This window comes from Stylophora pistillata, chromosome 2, assembly GCF_964205215.1.
Source record: "Stylophora pistillata chromosome 2, jaStyPist1.2, whole genome shotgun sequence".
NCBI lineage: Eukaryota > Metazoa > Cnidaria > Anthozoa > Scleractinia > Pocilloporidae > Stylophora > Stylophora pistillata.
Genome location: NC_142520.1, coordinates 58,553,758 through 58,574,475, shown reverse-complemented (window position 1 = coordinate 58,574,475; position 20,718 = coordinate 58,553,758). Strand labels below are relative to the sequence as shown.

The following is a 20,718-nucleotide window of genomic DNA, read 5'->3' as shown; positions in this document are numbered from 1 at the left end:
AGCATAATTAGTTAACTCTGACAGAAGTCATTTATTTAGTAAACTGATCCCTGGCATAAGATAAAGCACTGCGTCTTCAGCCTTTGTTTGCATGCGACAGGCTATCGAATGAAACGTGCGAGTAAAGGAATGCAACGGAAATTCCAGGATAGGTTACTGCTGTAAAACGCCGGTTAAAAGAAGAGATCTTTAATTGGCGAAAGTTGTTCAGTATATCATGGTATTAATGTGGTTAACCAAGGCAGATACAACTTGGCGACGTTAGTATGAGAGAGAATAATCGTAAAACATTACTATGGAAATGAAGCCAACCTAAAGATTTTAGTCTGCCTCTCCGTCATTTCTGAAGACATCTGTACGCTGATTAGACATGGAAAGTTTTAAACGATCTAAATTGCCATTCGCCAATCATCTGAATTGTCGGCAGTGGCGAAGCGACACAGACTTACAATCATCGCTTCCTCCAATTCAAAATAAAGAGGAAACGAAATCAAAACAGATAAACACCAGCGGGATACGTCCCAGCCGACCTGGAACTCCTAAAGTTTACAAGGGACAAACATTGTTTTCTTGGGATAAAACATGCAGGCTATCGCCAAGGACCTCCCCAAAACGACTCTCCCTATCACTTGACTTGAGACCAACTGCAGAAAGGAATTGTTTAACACGGCACAGTGAAAACTTAACGGATACCTCTCCTAACGCTGACTGGAGCCCTCGGTCGTGTGTTCGAAGCCTTCCTCCTAGCCCGGCGTTACGGCGAAGCCTCAATCATTCCTCGCGAAAGGCATCGACTGATTCCGAACTGGTTGATGACAAATTTAAAGATGATAGAATATTGAATTGGATTCGTGATGTTTCAGGAAAGACTTTTGATCAAAATAGTAACGTTGACGACGGTGACGAAGAAGTATTTAATAATTCTTATGAAGCTAAGATTACTGAAGACGCTTGTGTTAGTGGTCTTCCAGTAATTCAAGAAGGGCAAAAAGTGTAAATGAAAAAACCACAGGCTAACGCACTTCATTCTACTTTACCGTTTTCAGTCAACGTATCTCTAAATACAGATTGATTGCCCTACTGCGTTAACGAATGGTGCCAGGGTTTATCTGGAGTCCTGACTGTAGCGTAATTGTTCGTATGATACTGACAGGCTTTTTATTTTATCAAGTTTAAGCAAATAAAATGAGATCATGAAATCACTTTGATAGTGCTTGCTGGAAGGGTTAAAACAAATTCAATGTTCACAACCAAGTTTAACAGTGCTTGGACTATATCTGTGCTTGACCAGTCCCGCAGATATATCACTTCAATCTTGTCTTGGCATCAGAAACCAATCCAGAGGGTAAGAAAATTCAATTTCACAGGAGTGGTCACTAAAGAGTCCAAATTATTCCACGGCCATGCATGATCCAATCTTTCTCAGACAGTGCTGAGAGCTTGTTTCCGTTCTGATGGGCTATCTTGGATAACCAAATGGATTGCTCTCAGAATATCAAATTACTGATGACGATACATAACTGAGAGTTTTTTTGACGGCCGGGAGCTTTTATTTCAGTTCATGACGGGTATGCATTAGGTCGAGAAGGTTGAATTAAAAAAGACGGAAATAGTACTGTTTGAATCTCGCGCTTCTTCCTGGCTCGAATACGACTAAAAATATCAGTCATTATCTGCACTTATCGTATTGTCATTTTGAATTCCATACTGCTCTTGAAGTAACAATGTGTACAAAGCAGGTATAAAAATCCTTGCATCAAGCAATCTTAAGCGCAAACAAGAATTTTCGTTACACTGACTCTGCTAAGCATGAATGCAGACAAAAACCACCTAGACTAACACCTCTATTATCTTGTCCACACAAAATGATATAAATCATTCTTAACTCAGTGACAGGCTTTTAAAAAAGGACACCCTTAAAAAAAATATTCCTTTTGTTTATATGACTTATATGCAAATGCACATTGTTTTTGGCAGTTTTGGTAACATGTACTTTACGGCTAGATCTACTCTCTTGCACTACAGCCAACTTGGTGTACGAGGCCCTTTTTCTGTTGACACAACACAATGGCACTCCTCCAAGGACTAAAAATTTCACTTCCTTCACCATCCCTTTCTTCTCTTGGCTGCGCTCTTCTAGGTGACCAAACCATAGGCTGTAGTATGAGATCAGCTATGACTTTAATTTCCAGAGCAGCAACAAGACCTGTTACGGAGCACTTCCTCCATTTCCTGACAGGACAACTCACAATGACCACACCAGATATGACACACCCTGACATAGATGGATGTAGTTTAGTCCGAGTCATATTCAGGGGGCCTCCTCCACGGCTGAATTTTAAATAAACCCTCAGCTGCAGCAGAGAAAATAAGAGCAAATATTGATTACCAGAAGTGTAAACACTACTACAGGTGTAAAAATTATGTTTTCTCTTTGAAAATTAAGCATCAAAAGATCAGCAACCAGCAGGAGTACAGTCCACTGACCGATCTGTATGGTCAACTACCAGTGCAGTCAACAAATAAAAATAAAAACACTGTATACGAGTGCTAGAATATAGTAGATACCTGGTAGGTCCCTGGCACCTCTTGCATTTCCAAGTGTTTGTGCAGAAGGTTTTATTTCAGACCCAGGTGGTGGCCGACTGGCTTTCAGGGGTGAGATTGATGCCTGCACTGCCCAGTCTGGCCGACCTGTTTGCGAGTTTAACTTTGATCCACCAGGCTCTGATTCAGGGACTGAGTTTCCCTAATTTAAAAAATATTAGTTAGTGTACTATCCTGTAAATGTCAGGGTGGGATTCCTGTTTTAGCTTGATTACTAAATTTAATCAATAACTAACCTTTCAAATTGATTTTAATCGTTAACTCGCCTACATCAGTATCACTATGTATCAGTATCACTATACATTTGCATACTTGTAGTGAATTCTCACTATTAATCAGCCTTTCATAAGCACAGCTTGTCAAACCAATAAAGTGAAGTAAATGGTCTTTCTCCATTTTTTGGGGGACAGTCATGTAAGTGCACCAAATTGTCCTATAATTAACATTTAAATTGATTGAAATATTCCTTTAGAGTGTTCTTAAAAGATAAGTAAAAGAAAATTGTTACATATAAATTGACTCAATAAATATTCAGTAAAATACTAGACCAAATTAAATTTGAGTTTGTCAATCTTTTGATTCTAATACTTAGTAGCTTTTTCTTTATTTCCAATTATTGTATTTCATTTAACTTTTTGAGTAACATAAAACATGGAAATTGCAGATACTCATGTCAGTAAGATAACCCTGACCTCAAAACTCAGTGCCTACTACTGCAACACCAGCATTAAAATTATTATAGACTGAGTTCTCCTGACAGAATACTTCTTCAAAGTATTTTTGGTCACCCATGCTCTCCCTAAACCTCTCTCACTGTTTTTAAACTCTGTAACTGGTTCTTAAATGTCAATGAGATTGTAGTTAGTTTGTGGATCCAAAATTGTAACACAATCAGTTAGTTTTAACCTTAAAGGCTGATAGTTTTGAAAGAAACTGTTTGGGGCTGTGTCGGTGGGGGTAACGAAATAATTTGGATATATCAACAAAGTTGAAATGGTAAATTGGCCACCGTAACCATTACAAAAGCTGACGTTTCGAGCGTTAGCCCTTCGTCCGAGTGAGTAGAGGAATTGTGGGTTGTGTGTGCTTTTAAAGGCAGAAAATGGAGCTACGTTATTGGTGGGAACATGGCAACAAGAAAAACAAGAATAAATTGGTGGAATGAAAAGCATTCGTTGATCCCTGTGGGATTTAGACTGCCAGTTTGAAAGATGAGCTATTGTTCAAGATTTTTACGGCTTTAAGTGCTACCTAAGTGTAAGGAAAGACCGCAGATTGCCATATGTAGTAAAATTATTGGTTTTAACCTTAGGTGCTTAGCAGAGTAGAGTGTACTGCTATGTTTCAACCCAGACACATCCATTTGGCTTGAAGTGAGCATTTTTTAAAACCAAAGGCACGACCCACACTGTACCAAGGACTCACCCTTATAAACCTAAAATTTGTTCAGAACATGTATTTGTGGGGAATTTTAGATAAGTTTTCAATATTATAAATTGCTCAGTCTATAGAATGTCCTTACAGCAACAGAGCGGATTCTTGGTTTAGTGGATTTACTGGTAGTTCCTTTCTTAGATGAGTACAGATGATCGTGTTGATCACTATGATCAGATGAGAGTGTTGACATGTGACACCGTCTGCAAGAAAACAATGGCAGAAATAAACAGATGGACAGTAATGAGAATTCACTGAATGATGAACTAAAGTAAGCGACATTTATCAAGATCACAAGCTTTGCACAGTTTTACTTTGCCCTAAACCTTACCACAGCATCAGTCAGTTCCATTACATATTGTATAATGACTAACCTGCAGCCTCCTACATGTCCACTACTGAATGACTTCCTCTTGATGTCATCAGGATGTGGATCAGGGCCCCGCCAGGGAGGAGCCTCCCAAGCTGTTAACGCTTTTTTGGTTCCTGTTCCTGTCTTTTTATAAAGACTACCTTGACTCTGGCTTTTTAACATCACTCTTTCAGTTGGAATGGACTTTGGAGATCCTGGAGGAGACTATTTGGTTTGAAAAATGAATGCAATTTGAAATAATTGAAGACTGCTGACAACACTTCTTTGGTTTGATTTACAGCATTCAAAAACTCCTAAAGAGCTGTTCTTTTGACTCACCTAAATGTTATTGGAGATTTTAATAGTGTAATATAAGAAATGATCTTACCTTTGGCCGAACATATTGTAATCCTCTAACACACTCCAAGTAATGTCTTTTCCACACCCCTTGTTCAAAAGGTGTCGGCATAAATGGTAAAATCCAACCAAACTTAAAACATTTGGGCATCCAGATCTGATCAAGCTCAGACAGATATTTCCAGAACCAACAAACCTGTGCACAGCGACAAAGACTTCGAGGATCCAAATAGGACATGATGTAGATAGTTATGACACAAGGTAGCTTACGAGTGAAGTCCACATGTGTGATTGGAATTTTTTCGTCAATCAGTGAGAATGTATATTGCAGCTGGGAATTCTTGCACTTTGATATTAGGATTTCAAGAACCATTTTTCTTTGTGCATCAGACCACCTGTCAAACTGTAATTATAACATAACCAAAGTAAAGTACGCACTCTGATTGATCAATTTAGCGTCCCTCATTTGGGTGTACGCTGATGACGTGAGCAAATGCAAAGAGTATTTTTCGGTGCGTGCTTGTTTTTTCTGGTCATGTAAGATTTGTTAAATAAAAGGGAACTCTTTAGCTTCAATGTATCAATGTTATGTTATAAAACAAATAGTAAACATCGCAGCATACACTAATGAGTCATGGATGCACTTGGGAGGTTTGCTAAGTACTCAAGAAGCTAGAGTCGCTCTCGGCTATCGCCTCGAGCGACTCTTACACTTCTTTTGTGCTTAGCAACCTCCTGCGTGCATCCATAACTCGATAGCGTACGCTGTGGTGTTTACCATTTGTTAACTGTGTATTAAAGGCATTACCAGCAGTGTTCTCTAGAGAATTTGTAGCAGCTGGCCATTAAATTTAAGAAAAAGAAAGAAACAGTGGCAAGGGATAAACCAAAGTTCAGATAAAGAAAGGTATACTTTATTTCACTCTCTTTTCTAATTAAGGTAGCCAGCCCTTCAGAAATAAGTAGCTGGAGAAAATTCCAGCTGCAGAAGCTTCTGGAGAAATAATACAGTCAAGCAACCATCAAAGTAACAACCAAGCCTGAGGCATTGGTGACTTTCATCTGAGTGGCTCTTATTTTGGAGGCTATTTAAGAATACAGCTGTACCCAGTAAGAACACACTTTTTACTAAACAATCAATTATGAATTAGTTTGGATATATCAACAAAGTTGAAGTGGTAAATTGGCCACCGTAATGATTACAAAAGCTGACGTTTCGAGTATTAGGCCTTCGTCGAGCGTTAGCCCTTCGCTCCACCAAAGGGCTAACACTCGAAATGTCAGCTTTTGTAATCATTAAGGTGGCCAATTTACCACTTCAACTTTGTTGATATATCCAAATTATTTCGTTACTCCCACCGACGCAGCTCCAAACAGTTTCTTTCGAAACTATCAGCCTTTATTCAATTATGAATGAGGACAAGAGTGACCAATCTGCAATTATGAACACCTCCTGAATAGCAACTAAAATAAAGTTTGAAAAAAATTCCGGCCTTAACTTTTTTCAGGTCTTAAGTAGTGTTCACAAGTGCAATGATCCCCGACTCATCTTTATTTATTAATCTGCAGTTCAAATTATGATATTTATATATTCACAGTCATCAATCATATGAAGACAGCTGTTTTTAGCAACAGTTGAGTTTTTTTCAAGAAATCAGTAGCCAAGTTATTAATTTCGAATCGCGTGTTGTTCTGGTTTTCATAAACAGAAACTCTATTGTGTTACTTTTTACATTGTCCGTTCATTAAATGCTATTTAAAAGTAAATAAACACTTACCCAGTTACTGACAAGCTCTTTCCTTTCATCGAACAACTGGGAAAATGGAACAAAACTTGTCCATATCTTCTACATCTTCACACTTACTTAAAAAACAATCAATAGCAAAGGAATACGAAGGCTCTCTTACTACAAACCTTTTCGTTCAAGTCTTGTTTCGATGGCGTCCAAGAGCTTTTCACACTGGACGGCGAGTGTTCAGGTGTTCTTTTAATTCTAGAGGCCGTTGCAACATTTTCTTTTGCCTTGAAGCTCTTAGTTTTAGCATAAGCACTAGAAGAAAAGTCTACAGCTCTGACAGACATCTGTAAAATATTTTCATACGATAATAGACTACGATTGACAAAAACACACACTTCGCATAAATAGCAATCCGTTGCAAAGTCAAATGTCAGTTTTACGGCCTCATCTCAGTTATGTTGATTACGAAGAGTTCCGCTGACCATTGCTTTACGAAAACTCGTTTGTGTAAACTGCACTAGACCGAGTGTTCGCTCATTTTAAATCAAAACAAACATGGCGGATCCTATGGCCAATACACATCAGAGAACAAGTCATGTACCACGTCCTCCAGCGGTATTGTTTTATCATAAATCTATGAATCATTTGGCAAAAAGTATCTGTGAGCGATGCAGCCGTGCACTGGATCAGTCATCAAGCACGAAGCAAGTGAGACGTTTTCTATTATTAATCTAATCTTGAAAAGTAACCGAGATTTCATTGTGAATTTGTGATCAAACTATGGTAGCAGATATTTACAGTGGTTAATTCGTATGAAAACCATTATTTATGTTATCTAGAAGGAACTTTTATACTATCAACAAAGTGTGGAGCTGAGATCTGTGTCTTGGGAACAGTTTCCAGATGGATGGCCAAACTTATTCATTGAAAATGCTAAACAAGATTGTGCAGGAAGAGATGGTATGTGCATGTTGTCAGCAGAAGAGAATAAACTTAGAAAGTCTCTTGCTATATTACTTTCATTTGTATTCTACCTTTGTCTATTTTTCCTTTTGTTTGTTTGTTGTTTTCTTGCCCTTCGGTCATTTGAATCAGACCATGACCACTGTTTCACTTTGTTTTGTTTACTTAAAAAAATATACACAATATTTCAATTTTTCACACACACTATATCTTCATTGCAGTGATATTTCTGGCAAGTTTCCACTCACCAGTAGTGGTGTTTGAGCAGCTTTCTGTTATTTATCTTCATTGCAGTGATATTTCTGGCAAGTTTCCACTCACCAGAAGTGGTGTTTGAGCAGCTTTCTGTTATTTATCTTCATTGCAGTAATATTTCTGGCAAGTTTCCACTCACCAGAAGTGGTGTTTGAGCAGCTTTCTGTTATTTATAAGATTCCCAGGTGAGATATATTGGGTATTACGAAAAGTAAGACCCTTGAAAACGAAGACCTAAGACCTAAGACCCGTCTTAGTTTCGAGATTACAAAAACTAAGACCCCCTAAAGTCAAATCCGTCGAAATATCAAGTCAAATTGTTACCAAAACAGGTCTAATCTGTCAAATTATCTCCTGTTTGATCCTTTCCACCGAGTTTTAGGTCAAATTTAACGGTAAATTTAGGGGTCTTAGTTTTTGTAATTTCAAAAGCTAAGACTCCTCTTAGTTTTCGTAATTACGAGAACTAAGACCCCCACCAAACCATTCTGTAAAATATATTGGATATATCAACAAAGTTGAAATGGTAAATTGGCCACCGTAACGATTACAAAAGTTGACGTTTTGAGCATTGGCCCTTTGTCGGAGCGAATAGAGGAATTGTGGGTTGTGTGTGCTTTTAAAGGCAGAAAATGGAGCTACGTTACTGGAGGGAAGTTATTTTTCTGCCTTTGAAAGCACACACAACCCACAATTCCTCTATTCACTCCGACGAAGGGCTAATGCTCGAAACCTCAGCTTTTGTAATCATTACGGTGGCCAATTTACCATTTCAACTTTGTTGATATATCCAAATTATTTCGTTGCCCCCACCGACGCAGCCCCAAACAGTTTCTTTAGAAACTATCAGCCTTTATTCATTCTGTAAAATGTCTACAAAGTCGAATTACGACCGTGGAAATTAAATTAAGAACCCACAGAAAGCTCATATTCGATCAATCGAGCAAAAACACTGCTGTACTTGCAATATGGGAGAGCGCTAACATCGATTTCATCTCCTTCCAAACAAACTAGTTAATTACTGACACCGGAAATCATGACCAGGTATTCCTTACGACTCCCCAAGGTTTGTTTTCCAATTTTTCCTGGCCACTGCCAATCACTTCTTGTGTAAAAACTTACGAAACCTGTGAAGTGGAACTAGGGTGGCTATTCTTGCTTGCTGATGTTATCCATTGGCAAAACATACACCACTGTCATAAATGGCTGCCGGATTGATATTCTTTTGTTTAAATTTAAATTAGCCTCACTAGCCTCGCTTGAGATAATACACTCTTTTGAATTTTGAACTGGAGAACGAGGCCAGAAAGGCTAATTTAAATTTAAACAAAAGAATATCAATCCGGCAGTCATTTATGAAAGTGGTCAATAGAAGTCAGTAAATGTGACCTATTCTGCCAGGGAAATTTTATTGTCTGGAGCTTGGACTTGTCTGGAGAGTAAATTCCTCGACAGCTGGATTACACCCCATGTTGAAACCATTTGTGAAGACATCATGTTTTTTCTTCGCTTTTGTTGTCACATTTCTTCGTTTCGTGATGTTACAGTAACACAGGAAATCTAACCGGATTTATTATCGAATGTGAGCTTTCTGTGGGTGCATAAGTTATTCAGCACTGTCACTGGTAACGCAATCTTGATCATGGAGACATGTAGAAAAACATCCATCTCCAATGGAAAGCCAATTTTATGATTTAAAGGATACATACATACATACATACATACGCTAGTTGACCACTCCCCATGGGGGCTTTTCAGGAAGAATTCCCACCCATCCCACCCCAGGAGAGGACATCCACTACACAGTAACCTCATGTGTGGGAAATTAATGTCTCCTACCCCTAACCCTGCAGGAGACGGGGCCTATGGTTTATTCATCCTTATTTGTGAAGACTAGAATATCTATCCATTTTTTGATTATAGAAAGGTAGCAAATTCTCCTCAGTTATTTTAAGACCACGAGTATCGGTCCAGCCGGGGCTCGAACCCTCGGCCCCCTGCACAACACAATCCGGCGCTCTAACCAATTTAGCTAACCGGGAGGCGGTTTATGAACGTACAACAAAATTAAAGATCAATTGGGGTAAGGCATATTTTCAGCGTACAATTATACATAGGTATTGTATGGCTTTCATCATCTTTATAAAGCCAGAATACTGAAAATATGTCTGCAAATTTTTAGAAGAAGCAGATCGTCTAGCACGCATACAATTGTAGTTTTTGATTGTTTTATGGATTATAGTCTTTGAACGGTCGTAATTCGACTTTGTAGACATTTTACAGACTGGTTTGGTGGGGTCTTAGTTTTTGTAATTATGAAAACTAAGAGGGGTCTTTGTTTTCAAGATTATGAAAACTAAGACCCCCTAAATTTACCACTAAATTTGACCAAAAACTCGGTGGAAAGGATCAAACAGGAGATAATTTGACAGATTAGACCTGTTTTGGTTACAAATATTTGACTTTATATTTTGATGAATTCAATTTTAGGGGGTCTTAGTTTTCATAATCTCGAAAGACGGGTCTTAGGTCTTAGGTCTTGGTTTTCAAGGGTCTTAGTTTTCGTAACACGCGAGATACATCAAGTGAATATAAATACCACTAGTTACTTCAACCCCAGGTTATTATTTAAGCAAAATTTTTATGGTGCAAGGGGTCTACTAATTATCTTTTTTTTATTACCAGTCTGCATGCTATATCAAGGAAGAATGGAAAATGTTAAATACTCCTGTGAAAAGAAAAACTGTAAAATGTTGGTCAATCTTATACCTTTCAAAGAGACCACAGCTGTTAGAGTTAAGATCTGATGTCTCCTTACAGCTTCATCTCTGAATCATAATTTTTTTTTTTTTAATGTTAAGGTCCTAAGAATTAATGATAGATATTGTAAGAGACACAACTTTTTTGAAAGACATGTTTCGGCATGCACATGCCATCTTCTGTCAATGAGTAACTGAGTGTGAACAATTATCTAGTATACAAGTAGATGAATAAATTATTTACAATATGATGTTATACAAAAGCAGGTACTAATTACAATGTGGCACCAAAACATAGAGGTGTAAACTAGAATGCTAGAAAAGTGTTGTAATGCTGTAATTGTTTGTTAAGTTCAGGTTTAAAAAGCTTCTTTGAGTTTTAAATCAATTGAGTTGTTAGCAGAATCCAGAATACTGGATGATGTTATAGAAGCTCAAAATCATGAAACAAATCCCCTTTTAGTAAAAAAGAAAATGTGCAGGAAACAGCTCTGAGTATGTGTAAAATGATGTTAGGGATTTAAAAACTCCATAATCATTATAATAAATTATATAAGAAAAGTAAGGGATATCTCAAAGCTTCATGCATTACTCTTGGGAGAAAAAAGGATCAATGAAGGATAGATGAACACTAATTTATCCCTTTTTTTGATTATCTGTTTACATTCTTGCAGGCTGTTGGCTCGATCATTTACTGCTATTGTACCATACTTTCCAACTGCAACAATGGAAAGAGAGGAAACAGAAGGTCAAGTTGCCACTGCAAAGGTATTACCAGGATTAGGGATTTACTTTTAGCTTAGTAGTCTTTGGTGTATAAACAGTACGTGTGTCTTATCAACAAAAATACCAAAAGAATAATTATTATCACAATTTGATTTGTAAATTAAATTCATATAAACGACTGTCATACAGTTCGTTTCATTAAAAAGGATCACCCACATGTGCTCTGTTGTGTATTACTGGACTAGATGTACTCTAGAAATCTAATGATCTCAACAGGTGCACTTGTTTCTCTCCTATAGACTCTGGCCATTTTGTTGTCCACTATTCCATTGACTGCCCGAGGACCATCTCAGATAATGGTATTTGATATTCATGCCCTGCAGGAAAGATTCTATTTCACCGACAATGTTATTCCCAGGTAACACTCTGAGGAATCTCCCATGTTATTAGAGGATCATATTTTAAATATGTGGCTGATTAATGCTATGATGTAATTTCAGATGTTCTTGATCTTAATTTATGCAGATTGGAGTCAGCAATTCCTTTGCTTCTACGAGAGATAATGATGCTGAGTAAAGACAATGCCATCAGCATTGCTTTTCCTGATGACGGTGCATTCAAGAGGTTTCATACCATGTTTAAATCCTTTCCAACTATCACCTGCACAAAAATCCGTGACAAGGACCGGAGAATTGTGAAAGTCAAAGATGGTAGCTTTGATAACATTGTGATTTTATTTTGTGGCTCCTTGAATGATGAAATTCTTATAAACAATTTAATTTCAAGTAAACAGGTCAGGGAGTTGAACTGATTTGAATAATATCCCTGCATAGTTAGTTATTGTTGACTCACTTGACCTATGAACCTTTAAGTTTACTTTTAATTAGTAAGTAGTTGTTGATCTGGTTTTCCAGGTGACCCAGCTGGACATCATGTGATCATTGTTGATGACCTTGTGATGACAGGAGGGACTTTAGTGGAGTGTGCTAAAGTAAGACTGTGGATATGGTACCTTGCCAAGTTAGACTTTAGTGGAGTGTGCTAAAGACTGGATATGTGGCCTTGCCAAGTTAGACTTTAGTGGAGTGTGCTAAAGTAAGACTGTGGATATGGTACCTTGCCAAGTTAGACTTTAGTGGAGTGTGCTAAAGTGAGACTGTGGATATGGTACCTTGCCAAGTTAGATTTTTACATATAGATAAATAAAACAATAAAAACCCAAAAGAAGCCCCATGCAACCTTTATGAAACTTTTCTTTTATCTTAACACATTTCTTGTCTCTAACTGGTGCTTATTGATGTCTTCACTTGACAAAGCTTCTTCCTCACTTACAATCTCATTTTACTGGTACACTGTACTAATTCTAATAAGGATGGGAATACAATCATTATGATGTCAGCTTAGCTTATAGCCAATCATAACCCACACACTTACAAACCTTTTGTTTCACCAGGCTCTGCTGTCAGCTGGAGCAGTGAAGATCAGTGCCTATGTGACACATGCTGTGTTTCCTAAAGATTCATGGAAGCTGTTCACAGACTGTGAAGTGCCCTTTACCAAGTTTTACATAACAGATTCCATCCCACATGCCACCAGCATTGCCCAGCAGTCACCTTTTCAATTGCTTTCCTTGTGTGACTCCATATCTGAGACTCTGCTGGGCTTTGATCTGCTACAGAGCTAATTTCAAATGACTGTTAAGTTAAGAAAAAGTCAAAAGCTAGATTAGATAGAGATAGTCATGGGAGTCTTTGGGAAGAAACTTTGTTGGGTTTATCTTTTTGAACATTGCTTAAACTGTTGTGGGAAATGAAAAGTGGGTTTTTATGACATGACAAATATAGTTACAGAAGTTATTTTGTTAGTTATCTTAGTTAGGTGTATTTGATAATTACTACTCAGTAGAATGTGGCTCTTATCACAAATTCACTCATTGGCCACTGCAGAGATAAAAATCGGTTGTATTTAAGTAATATTTTAGGAAATAATTTAACTGTTTTTACTGCTCCAGTTATTCATACAACAGATAGTTGCCTTGCAAAGGCTGCATGCAAGGAGTCATGCCATGGCAGGATATCTAATAAGATCTAGATCTTGGTATGGATAGAACTATAGCCACAAAAAAAGAAATAAACTTAGAATGAAATAAAACATCAGAAATCTTTTCCTTGTTGCTGTGGTGTCTTTAGTCTTCATTAGGGCCCTGTTGCCTTGATAGAAAAGTGATCAAACCAAAAATTTTCTCTAATCAGAGAGGCCTCCCTATGTTTTCTTTTGATTTGTGCAGAATTTATCATTTAAGTGCAAAGCTGAGGAAAACGATAAATTTACTTTGTATCAATAATTTAAACTTGGAAACTTGGTGCTTCTTTACGGACAAGACAAAAAATGCCCTCAAATGCTCAATATATAGGTGGGTACTTGCCAAGTGGACCCAGTTCTCCCTCGCTGTTTTTGTTGTAATGACCCTGGAAACTAGCTCAGTTTGTTCCTAATGGCGGCTGTAGTGACTCGGACTTGCGAAAGTCCTAACTGTCAACAACCAGCTAAATTACAATGCCCTACATGTATTAAGCTTGGAATTCAAGGCAGCTTCTTCTGCGCTCAGGTGAAGCTAAGGGGCATTCATTGTAGTTGAGTCTGTCGCAACCACGTTCTCTATCAATGATGAAAGCTCATGAAACGCGTACACGATTTGTGCCGATTTGTACCTATATATGCATTGTGAGTGCATTGAGACTAACTTTTGGTCTATACTGAGATGTTGGACGGCGTCAGTCAACCTCTACTACTACACCAAAAGTCTTGTTTCAGTTCTTCTGTCATTACAAAGGCTTATGATAAAACTTTATGTCCAAATTATAGACAAGTAACTTTCCACACTGACATGTTCTGAATTTAACTTAAAAATCTGTTTTTGCAAAATTTTTACTATCGCTACACAGTGGTTATGTATCGTTGATCTACTCTTTGTAATACTTGGATTCATTCTAGAGAAAGTTTTCCTGATTCATAGAATATATGCGACCAGATTCATTATTTTGGGTACTTGTATTTCAAGGGGTAGGCTTACTCTAATTTGTACCGAGTTATAGTACTCGTCTCCTTAACAAAGAACGGGCTGATTTAGATTTAAAATGATCAGCATTGTCTCGTTTTATTGGTTTCTCTGGTCACTGAATTAAATATTGAAGGAGGTATTTTCTGAAAAAAGTGATATTCGTTAGGGTTGAGCAAGGCTTGACTCTAACGGTAGCCCACTAGCCACAGACTAGTAGAAATTCAGTTTTGGCTACTGGTTTTCAATTTCCACTAGCCAGTTTGGCCAGTAAACGGACTGAAATCATAATATCTAAAAAAATAAGATGTCACTAGCCACTTGGCTAGTAAGTTGAAAAGTTAGTGTCAAGCCCTGTTGAGTACGAATCTAACCCTGATAAAACAAGATGGCATCTGGCAAATAAAAGTTGCAATACCTCACATACCACTGGTAACCCTGCTAGGCTGCACACTCAAAACCACTCATTTTATAGGCTATTAAGCTGGAGAAAAGCATTGTCCAAGTACTTTATTTCAATTAGCCTGTGGTTGTTACATTTTGTCAGATGATCTGCTGCATCTTTCAACACTCCTATTACAAGCGTGTACATGTACCTAACAGTGAGCTTGTATATTATCTGTGACTGTTGTATTTGCTTGAATGTTAAACTTCATTTTGTAGGATTGTTTCAAGCAGAGCTGGAGTGAACATAAGAAAGTGCACAAGACAGCTAAAGCTGAAGGTACAGGACAGGTGTAGCACATTAAAAAATTTATCAAGCTGAAGGTACAGGACAGATGTAGTACATTATATAAGAAGCTGAAGGTACAGGACAGGTGTAGTACATTATGAAGCTGAAAGCACAGGACAGGTGTAGTACATTATATTTGAGGCTGTACTTTAACAAAGTAGGGGTTGTTAAGATCAATTCATATACAAGTAACATTCAAACAAGGTCCACACTGACAACATTAATATTTGAAGTGGTTACCTTGTTCAGTTATCTCCAGTTATTATTATCTTTTTTTTCACTATTATATTTTTATGATATAAACCGTGTTGGAAATGTAAAGTCAGCAGCTTGTAACAAATCTTCTATTGCTCTTTGGGGTTTGATATTTGAATGATATTTCACCTGTTTACATTTTTTGTCAGCAAGTCTGCCCATCACCTTTTACTTTACTTTTATTTACCTGATTGTTCTATAAATTGTTTGATAGATGACAACAATAAATCAGTGACCTATAATCCATGGCCTGGTTATAGATTCACAGGAAAATTGAAGCCCTGGCCTCAGGTATGGTATCGTAAATGAATTTAGTCTCACTGAAACTAAGTAGATTTTTTTAATTATGTAAAGAAGGAAATAGTACGCAGACTGTCTGATTGGTCATTTTGTTTACAAGGGCTGATATAACAGACAAATTACTTGTTTTGCTTTATTAGCAAGACACAGTTTTCTTAAGTAATTTACAATTTTTTTCTTTTGGAGGAAGCAAGTGAATGCATCCAAGAAATAGTTTTGGTGGAGCTGTTTATTGCCTTCCCCCCCCCCCCCCAGAGAAAAAAAGAAAAAAAAGCAAATGTTTGAACATTAGAGTACCTCTTGGCAAGTCTTTGAGTAACTTGTTTTTATAATCTGTTCCAGCTGAAGTATATTTCATTTTGCCTTTAGTTGTATCTTAGTGTTCAGTAGTGGATCACAGAAAACACTACTTCTTCCACTCTTGTTTTTGCCTCATTTTAAAGCAGTCTGTTCTTATAACTTACAGTACTGTACAAATACAAGGAAAAAGGTGATCAATTAATAATATCAAACTCTGTTCATATGTTAAATTTGTACTATTTATATTATGAATTAAAATTTATTTTCAGTCTCCAAGGAGAGAGGTTCCAGATCACATCCAGAAACCTGACTATGCAGAGAATGGTGTGTAATCAAATTGATTTTGCATCAAAGAGTTAAAATACTGAACTTCTGCTAAATAAGATGCAGTCATTGGATCTAAATTTGATATGATTTTGAATGAGGGGAACAAAAGTATTAATTTGGCTCACTGCTCACAGCTGTAATTCCCTGGAGAGAAGTTTGTACAGTGGGAAATCAGAAAGGTCTCTGCCAAATAATAATCCTGTAATTATGACAGCCAGTTTGAATTAATCAAATACTTTCACATTTAAACTCTGTTGGGTTCAGTTTGAAGAGTTAAATAACAATATAAACAAGAGATTGATGATTCATGCAAACACTTGTTGTTTGGTTGCCCCTAAAGTGACATCATACAGAAGCTTTTCTAATGAACCAATGTGGCAAAGATTCGTGACAAGCTATACATGTCCTTCATGTTTCCTTTAGGTGTTCCTCTGTCAGAGATCAAATCCAAGCAAAGCATGCAGATTAGAGTTCTAAATGAGGAGGAAATTAAGAAAATGCAAGTGGCATGCAGGGTAACATTTATTCTTTAAGAATTGGTCTAGTTTTTGTAGTATGGTAATTTTTATTGTGCTTTCGGGAGGGTTGTTTGTTCATGTTTTACCATTTGATATGTAGATACTTGGCAAAGAGAAATTAAGAAATAAAACTACATGAATTGTGTAATCACTCTGTAGTAAACTTGGGGATAAATTAAAGTAATTTTAGTTTAATTTATCAACTGAGTTGGCCACTGTAAGGAGTTTCAAAGCTGACTTTTTGAGCATTAGCCCTTTGTGAAAGCAAATGGAGGAATTTTGGGTTGTGTGTGTGTGTAGATAATGGATCTATGCCGTTAGTGGGAAGATGGTAGCAAGAAAAACAAGGAATTAGTTGTTTGACAGTTGTTATATGCATATGTCATGATATTCTACAATTGAATATATTGTATTTTACTTCTGTAGTTGGCAAGGGAAGTGTTGGATACTGCAGCAAGGCATATTAAAGTTGGTATCACTACTGATGAATTGGACAGAATAGTACATGAGGTATAAAATATAAAAAAATGTACAGTTTGTCTTGATCATAAGGTCTTTTAAAACAAACCATATGCATTGGGTTAGGGTTAGAAATTATTTTTATTTAATTTAGTGTTTCTCACAGATTTCTGCTGGATTGAACTTAATGATTGCAACTTCTTGAAGTACTCTCCCCTTCCTTTAGGCCTGTCTTAAGAGGAATTGTTATCCTTCTCCTCTTAATTATCATGGATTTCCAAAGTCCTGTTGCACGTAAGTTGGTTTTCTCTACTTTTTTGCCATAATATCTCACAACACACCAATGGCTAGAAATTTAGAAACTTGCCAGTACCCTATCTTTGTTGTTTGTTTTACCAGGTTGATTCAAAGATTAAATTAATTATAAAAGAGGCTTTTAGTTTACATGTTTGTTCTTTTGCTCGTAATGCCATGCAAGTCATGTGGCATTGACACAAATAGTATAATTATTTAATGCCATTTTGCTTAATTTAAGTTCAAATCACTAGTTTTTAATTGATTAGAGAACACTTCTTGGAATAGGTCTGTAAATGAAGTGATATGTCATGGTATACCTGACACACGCCCCCTGGAGGATGGGGATCTATTAAACAGTAGGTTGACACTGAATTTTCTTGTATAATGATCCTTGTCTGTAGTGTACCCACAGTTTAAGTTATTAACAGTGGAAAGTCAGCTAGGCTGAAATAGGTACTCTTTATGATAACTTCTAGGACACTGTTATTCATGAATGGATAAACACTTAAAACATGTATCATGGTCAGGTACATTTGTACAGTACTATAAAAAGTGCTTGTGGAGCAAACCTAATTGCACAAAATATTTTTTGTGCTTGGAAGTGAAAGTCAAGACCCTCTTCTTTCCAAACTTTTAGTGTCAAATGACACTTGAAAGTATTTGCTTTATGCAACTATGTTTTTGAATTCATTCAATTTTCATTTTGTAGTTGACATCACCATTTATTTTGATGGCTTCCATGGAGATCTTAATGAGACATTCTTTGTTGGTGAAGTGTCTGAGGACAGCAAACAGTTAGTGAAGGTTACACATGAGTGTTTAAGTCAGGCTATAGCATCAGGTAATGTGTTAGATATTGTTAGTAAGTACTATTAAAATGTAAAGGTTCCAATGTTGATTGCTCTGCCATAAAGTCACATATTGTGATGGTACCACATAGAACTGTTCAGGTCAAACTTGTGTTGTAAGATTGTAACTTCACTCCATACTAACAACATCAATTAAACCACTCAAAAGATATTAAATTAAAAAAGAAATTATGAGGAAAAAACAGTGGGCGTTCCCCCCTTTGTCTCCCTAGAAATCCTTTCAGAGATATAATTGTCACATGAGGAGACAGATAATTATTGTTGGGTGTATAGAAACCCAGAACATAATTTCTTGTTTTCCACTCGCATTTGGTTGGTTTTGCCAACTCATCCTTGAGATCATAGGAGCATTCTGATCAGTCAATACCATAATTACCTCAGTCTGCTGTAATTTATGAAGTTTGACTCTTAGTGAAGCCTGGTGTGAAATACAGAGAGATTGGTAACATCATACAGAAGCATGCTCAAGCTCATGGCTACGCTGTTGTGAAGAGTTTCTGTGGGCATGGAATTCATGAGTAAGTGGACATAGATTGGGTGAATGGATTGTTATGATAACTACTTTGTACAAACCCAAAGAAGTCATAACTAAGGAATCATATTGTCCACATCACAGGTTGTTTCATACTGCACCAAATGTCCCTCATTATGCAAGTAAGTATGAACCACAGTTGTCTTTGTTTGGCTGTGGTTCTCTTTTTGCTTCCTAAATTTCAAAGTAGTTCATAAACGTATTTACCTTCATAGTTGTGTTTCAGTGCCCACAAGTATTTTCTTATTACTTCTTTTTCTTGTAAAACCCAGTCATGTGCAAAAATGTTCTATTTGCAATGGATAATTGTTTTATAGAAAACAAAGCTGTTGGCGTAATGAAGCCTGGACACACATTTACCATAGAACCAATGATCTCACAAGGTACTTGTTGCATTAGTGCTAAGTTTTTAAAAAAATATTTTGCGCAATTGTGACCCTCCACAGGATTTTTAGCATAATGGTGATGACACGGGCACACTATTTTAGCACGGTACACAAAAGAAATTTTCGTTAACACAGTAGCAGCGTGTCAATGCACTCCTGATTAAAATTTTCTTTTGTTCCATATAAACAATGAACCGTGTTCAAGTTAAACAAAGAAGCGTGTTAAAGGGTGTGAAAACAAAAGCCGTGTTATGCCGTGTCATATTGCACTCTGGTGTGCGAAATATCCCGCGTGTTAAATAATACCCATGTCAGATCAAAACATCTGTAAGAGATTGCACGTGCAAAAAATTATCCTATCTCCATTAAAGCAAACCTTGCATTCGTAACTTATTTTCATCATCGAATCACTGACTCATGTTGTAAACTTCACCAATGTTATCTTCCAATGAATCACGATTTGTCACACGAAACCCATTTTTCTTTTCTCAAAACGCGGAAATTTATAGCAAGATCGAGTTTAACCCATTGACACTTACGTGTAACACGATCTAACACGTACCTACGAAAAGTCAAAATTTTGGAGAAACCAAGAAAGTAAACACAATGCGCAGTAAATTTTTTAAAATCATCTTTTCCAAAAAACAAGCTCCAGTGAAAGAAGACTAATTAAAGAACTTATTTTCGTCGAAAAAAGCGATAGGTGCATATTTCGTTTTCTCTCAAAAATCAAGATAAAACTCGCTAAATATTTTCGCATGTGTGCAAATGAGCCTGTGGATCATATTTCTAACGGGAATATGCAAATTTGTCCGTGTGTGAAATCTCAAGTTCCATGGAATAAGTTAAGAAGGAAGCAATACTAAAATGGCCAAGAAATACTTCGGGACGACAGATTTATTCAAAACAGTTGTTTGATTTTCTTTTATAAGCGAAAAATGTACGAATTTCTTATGTGTAAAAAGCCCACGCGGTAAAATTCATCATGCTTAGATCGTTGTTTGAAATTGCGCAGCGTTACGTTGAAAATTCTGAAAAACTTTGATTTGACGCAAAATCCTCTATTAAACAATAATTTTTTAACACATTGTTGCTCGAACATAGTATTTACCGGGCCATCGAATCGTCAAACTGTCGCTAGGCCCTGCTTGAAGTCCGTACGGTGAAAGCATTTGTCTTGGGAAGAACTTTTTACATAAGCCGTCTTTTTGCTTGAAGTCAGCGTGCGGTGAAAGCATTTGGCCAGGAAGAACTTTTTACATAGGCTGTCTTTTTGCTTGAAGTCAGCGTACGGTGAAAGCATTTGTGCTAGGAAGAACATTTTACATAAGCCGATAATTTTTTGCTACCATTCTTTCAATGTGCGGAGGAACTTCTAAAACTAAAGGCTTTCTTGCTTAACCTCTTCGGTTGCCTAACAACTCTTTCCGTGCTACTGTGCCATATCGCACGACTTTAACACGCTACGAAGCGTGTCATTTAACACGCTGTT

General features: G+C 37.0%; 4 protein-coding genes and 1 pseudogene across 7 annotated transcripts in view; 3 read left to right on the top strand and 2 right to left on the bottom strand.

The window, feature by feature from the left end:
* Positions 1–20,718, bottom strand: part of LOC148740617 (uncharacterized) — a 1,045,961-nt pseudogene that overhangs the window by 62,904 nt on the left and 962,339 nt on the right.
* LOC148740656 (uncharacterized) lies at positions 129–1,202 on the top strand. The gene has a single exon (XM_088748898.1). The coding sequence runs from the start codon at positions 371–373 to the stop codon at positions 995–997; it is 627 nt and encodes a 208-aa protein (XP_088605024.1). The 5' UTR covers positions 129–370; the 3' UTR covers positions 998–1,202.
* On the bottom strand, positions 896–7,019 carry LOC111327782 (F-box only protein 16). Its single transcript, XM_022932050.2, has 7 exons — positions 6,666–7,019; positions 6,529–6,564; positions 4,782–5,153; positions 4,416–4,618; positions 4,130–4,244; positions 2,569–2,749; positions 896–2,354 (listed from the first exon to the last, which is right to left on the bottom strand). Exons 1-7 carry the CDS (start codon positions 6,831–6,833, stop codon positions 2,296–2,298), a joined length of 1,134 nt encoding a protein of 377 aa, XP_022787785.2. The 5' UTR covers positions 6,834–7,019; the 3' UTR covers positions 896–2,295.
* LOC111327741 (uncharacterized) lies at positions 7,016–13,356 on the top strand. 3 transcript variants are annotated; one of them, XR_015996694.1, is made up of 8 exons: positions 7,016–7,197; positions 7,329–7,449; positions 7,820–7,892; positions 11,141–11,234; positions 11,492–11,610; positions 11,718–11,902; positions 12,107–12,287; positions 12,646–12,759. XR_015996694.1 is itself a non-coding variant. In XM_088748895.1 (8 exons), the coding sequence occupies exons 1-8, from the start codon at positions 7,045–7,047 to the stop codon at positions 12,874–12,876; spliced, it is 1,053 nt and encodes a 350-aa protein (XP_088605021.1). In that variant the 5' UTR covers positions 7,019–7,044; the 3' UTR covers positions 12,877–13,356. The 3 variants fall into 3 exon arrangements, 2 of the variants coding, with proteins under 2 accessions (XP_088605021.1, XP_088605022.1); XM_088748895.1 differs by having other exon boundaries at positions 7,019–7,197; positions 12,107–12,183; positions 12,646–13,356; XM_088748896.1 differs by having other exon boundaries at positions 7,020–7,193; positions 12,107–12,183; positions 12,646–13,356.
* The window catches only part of LOC111327780 (methionine aminopeptidase 1), a 19,708-nt gene continuing 12,633 nt past the window's right edge, over positions 13,644–20,718 (top strand). The window contains exons 1-12 of one of the 2 annotated variants that reach the window (XM_022932049.2): positions 13,644–13,800; positions 14,914–14,974; positions 15,453–15,529; positions 16,108–16,162; positions 16,589–16,680; positions 17,110–17,193; positions 17,369–17,436; positions 17,725–17,795; positions 18,149–18,280; positions 18,721–18,826; positions 18,925–18,962; positions 19,158–19,223. In XM_022932049.2, coding sequence (XP_022787784.2) covers positions 13,687–13,800; positions 14,914–14,974; positions 15,453–15,529; positions 16,108–16,162; positions 16,589–16,680; positions 17,110–17,193; positions 17,369–17,436; positions 17,725–17,795; positions 18,149–18,280; positions 18,721–18,826; positions 18,925–18,962; positions 19,158–19,223 — 964 coding nt within the window. In that variant the 5' untranslated portion in view covers positions 13,644–13,686. Of the gene's footprint in view, positions 13,801–13,844; positions 13,917–14,913; positions 14,975–15,452; positions 15,530–16,107; positions 16,163–16,588; positions 16,681–17,109; positions 17,194–17,368; positions 17,437–17,724; positions 17,796–18,148; positions 18,281–18,720; positions 18,827–18,924; positions 18,963–19,157; positions 19,224–20,718 lie in introns of those variants that run through there. The other variant, XM_088748894.1, reaches the window with a different exon arrangement.

Coding starts and splice junctions, on each gene's coding strand:
- LOC148740656 (XM_088748898.1), top strand. CDS start 371: ATGGAAAGTTTTAAACGATCTAAATTGCCATTCGCCAATCATCTGAAT.
- LOC111327782 (XM_022932050.2), bottom strand. CDS start 6,833: ATGTCTGTCAGAGCTGTAGACTTTTCTTCTAGTGCTTATGCTAAAACT. Junction 6,565..6,665: donor AACAAGACTTGAACGAAAAG/GTTTGTAGTAAG, acceptor CCATTTTCCCAG/TTGTTCGATGAAAGGAAAGA. Junction 2,750..4,129: donor CAAGAATCCGCTCTGTTGCT/GTAAGGACATTC, acceptor TTTTTAAATTAG/GGAAACTCAGTCCCTGAATC.
- LOC111327741 (XM_088748895.1), top strand. CDS start 7,045: ATGGCGGATCCTATGGCCAATACACATCAGAGAACAAGTCATGTACCA. Junction 11,235..11,491: donor GTCAAGTTGCCACTGCAAAG/GTATTACCAGGA, acceptor TCTCTCCTATAG/ACTCTGGCCATTTTGTTGTC. Junction 11,903..12,106: donor AATTGTGAAAGTCAAAGATG/GTAGCTTTGATA, acceptor CTGGTTTTCCAG/GTGACCCAGCTGGACATCAT.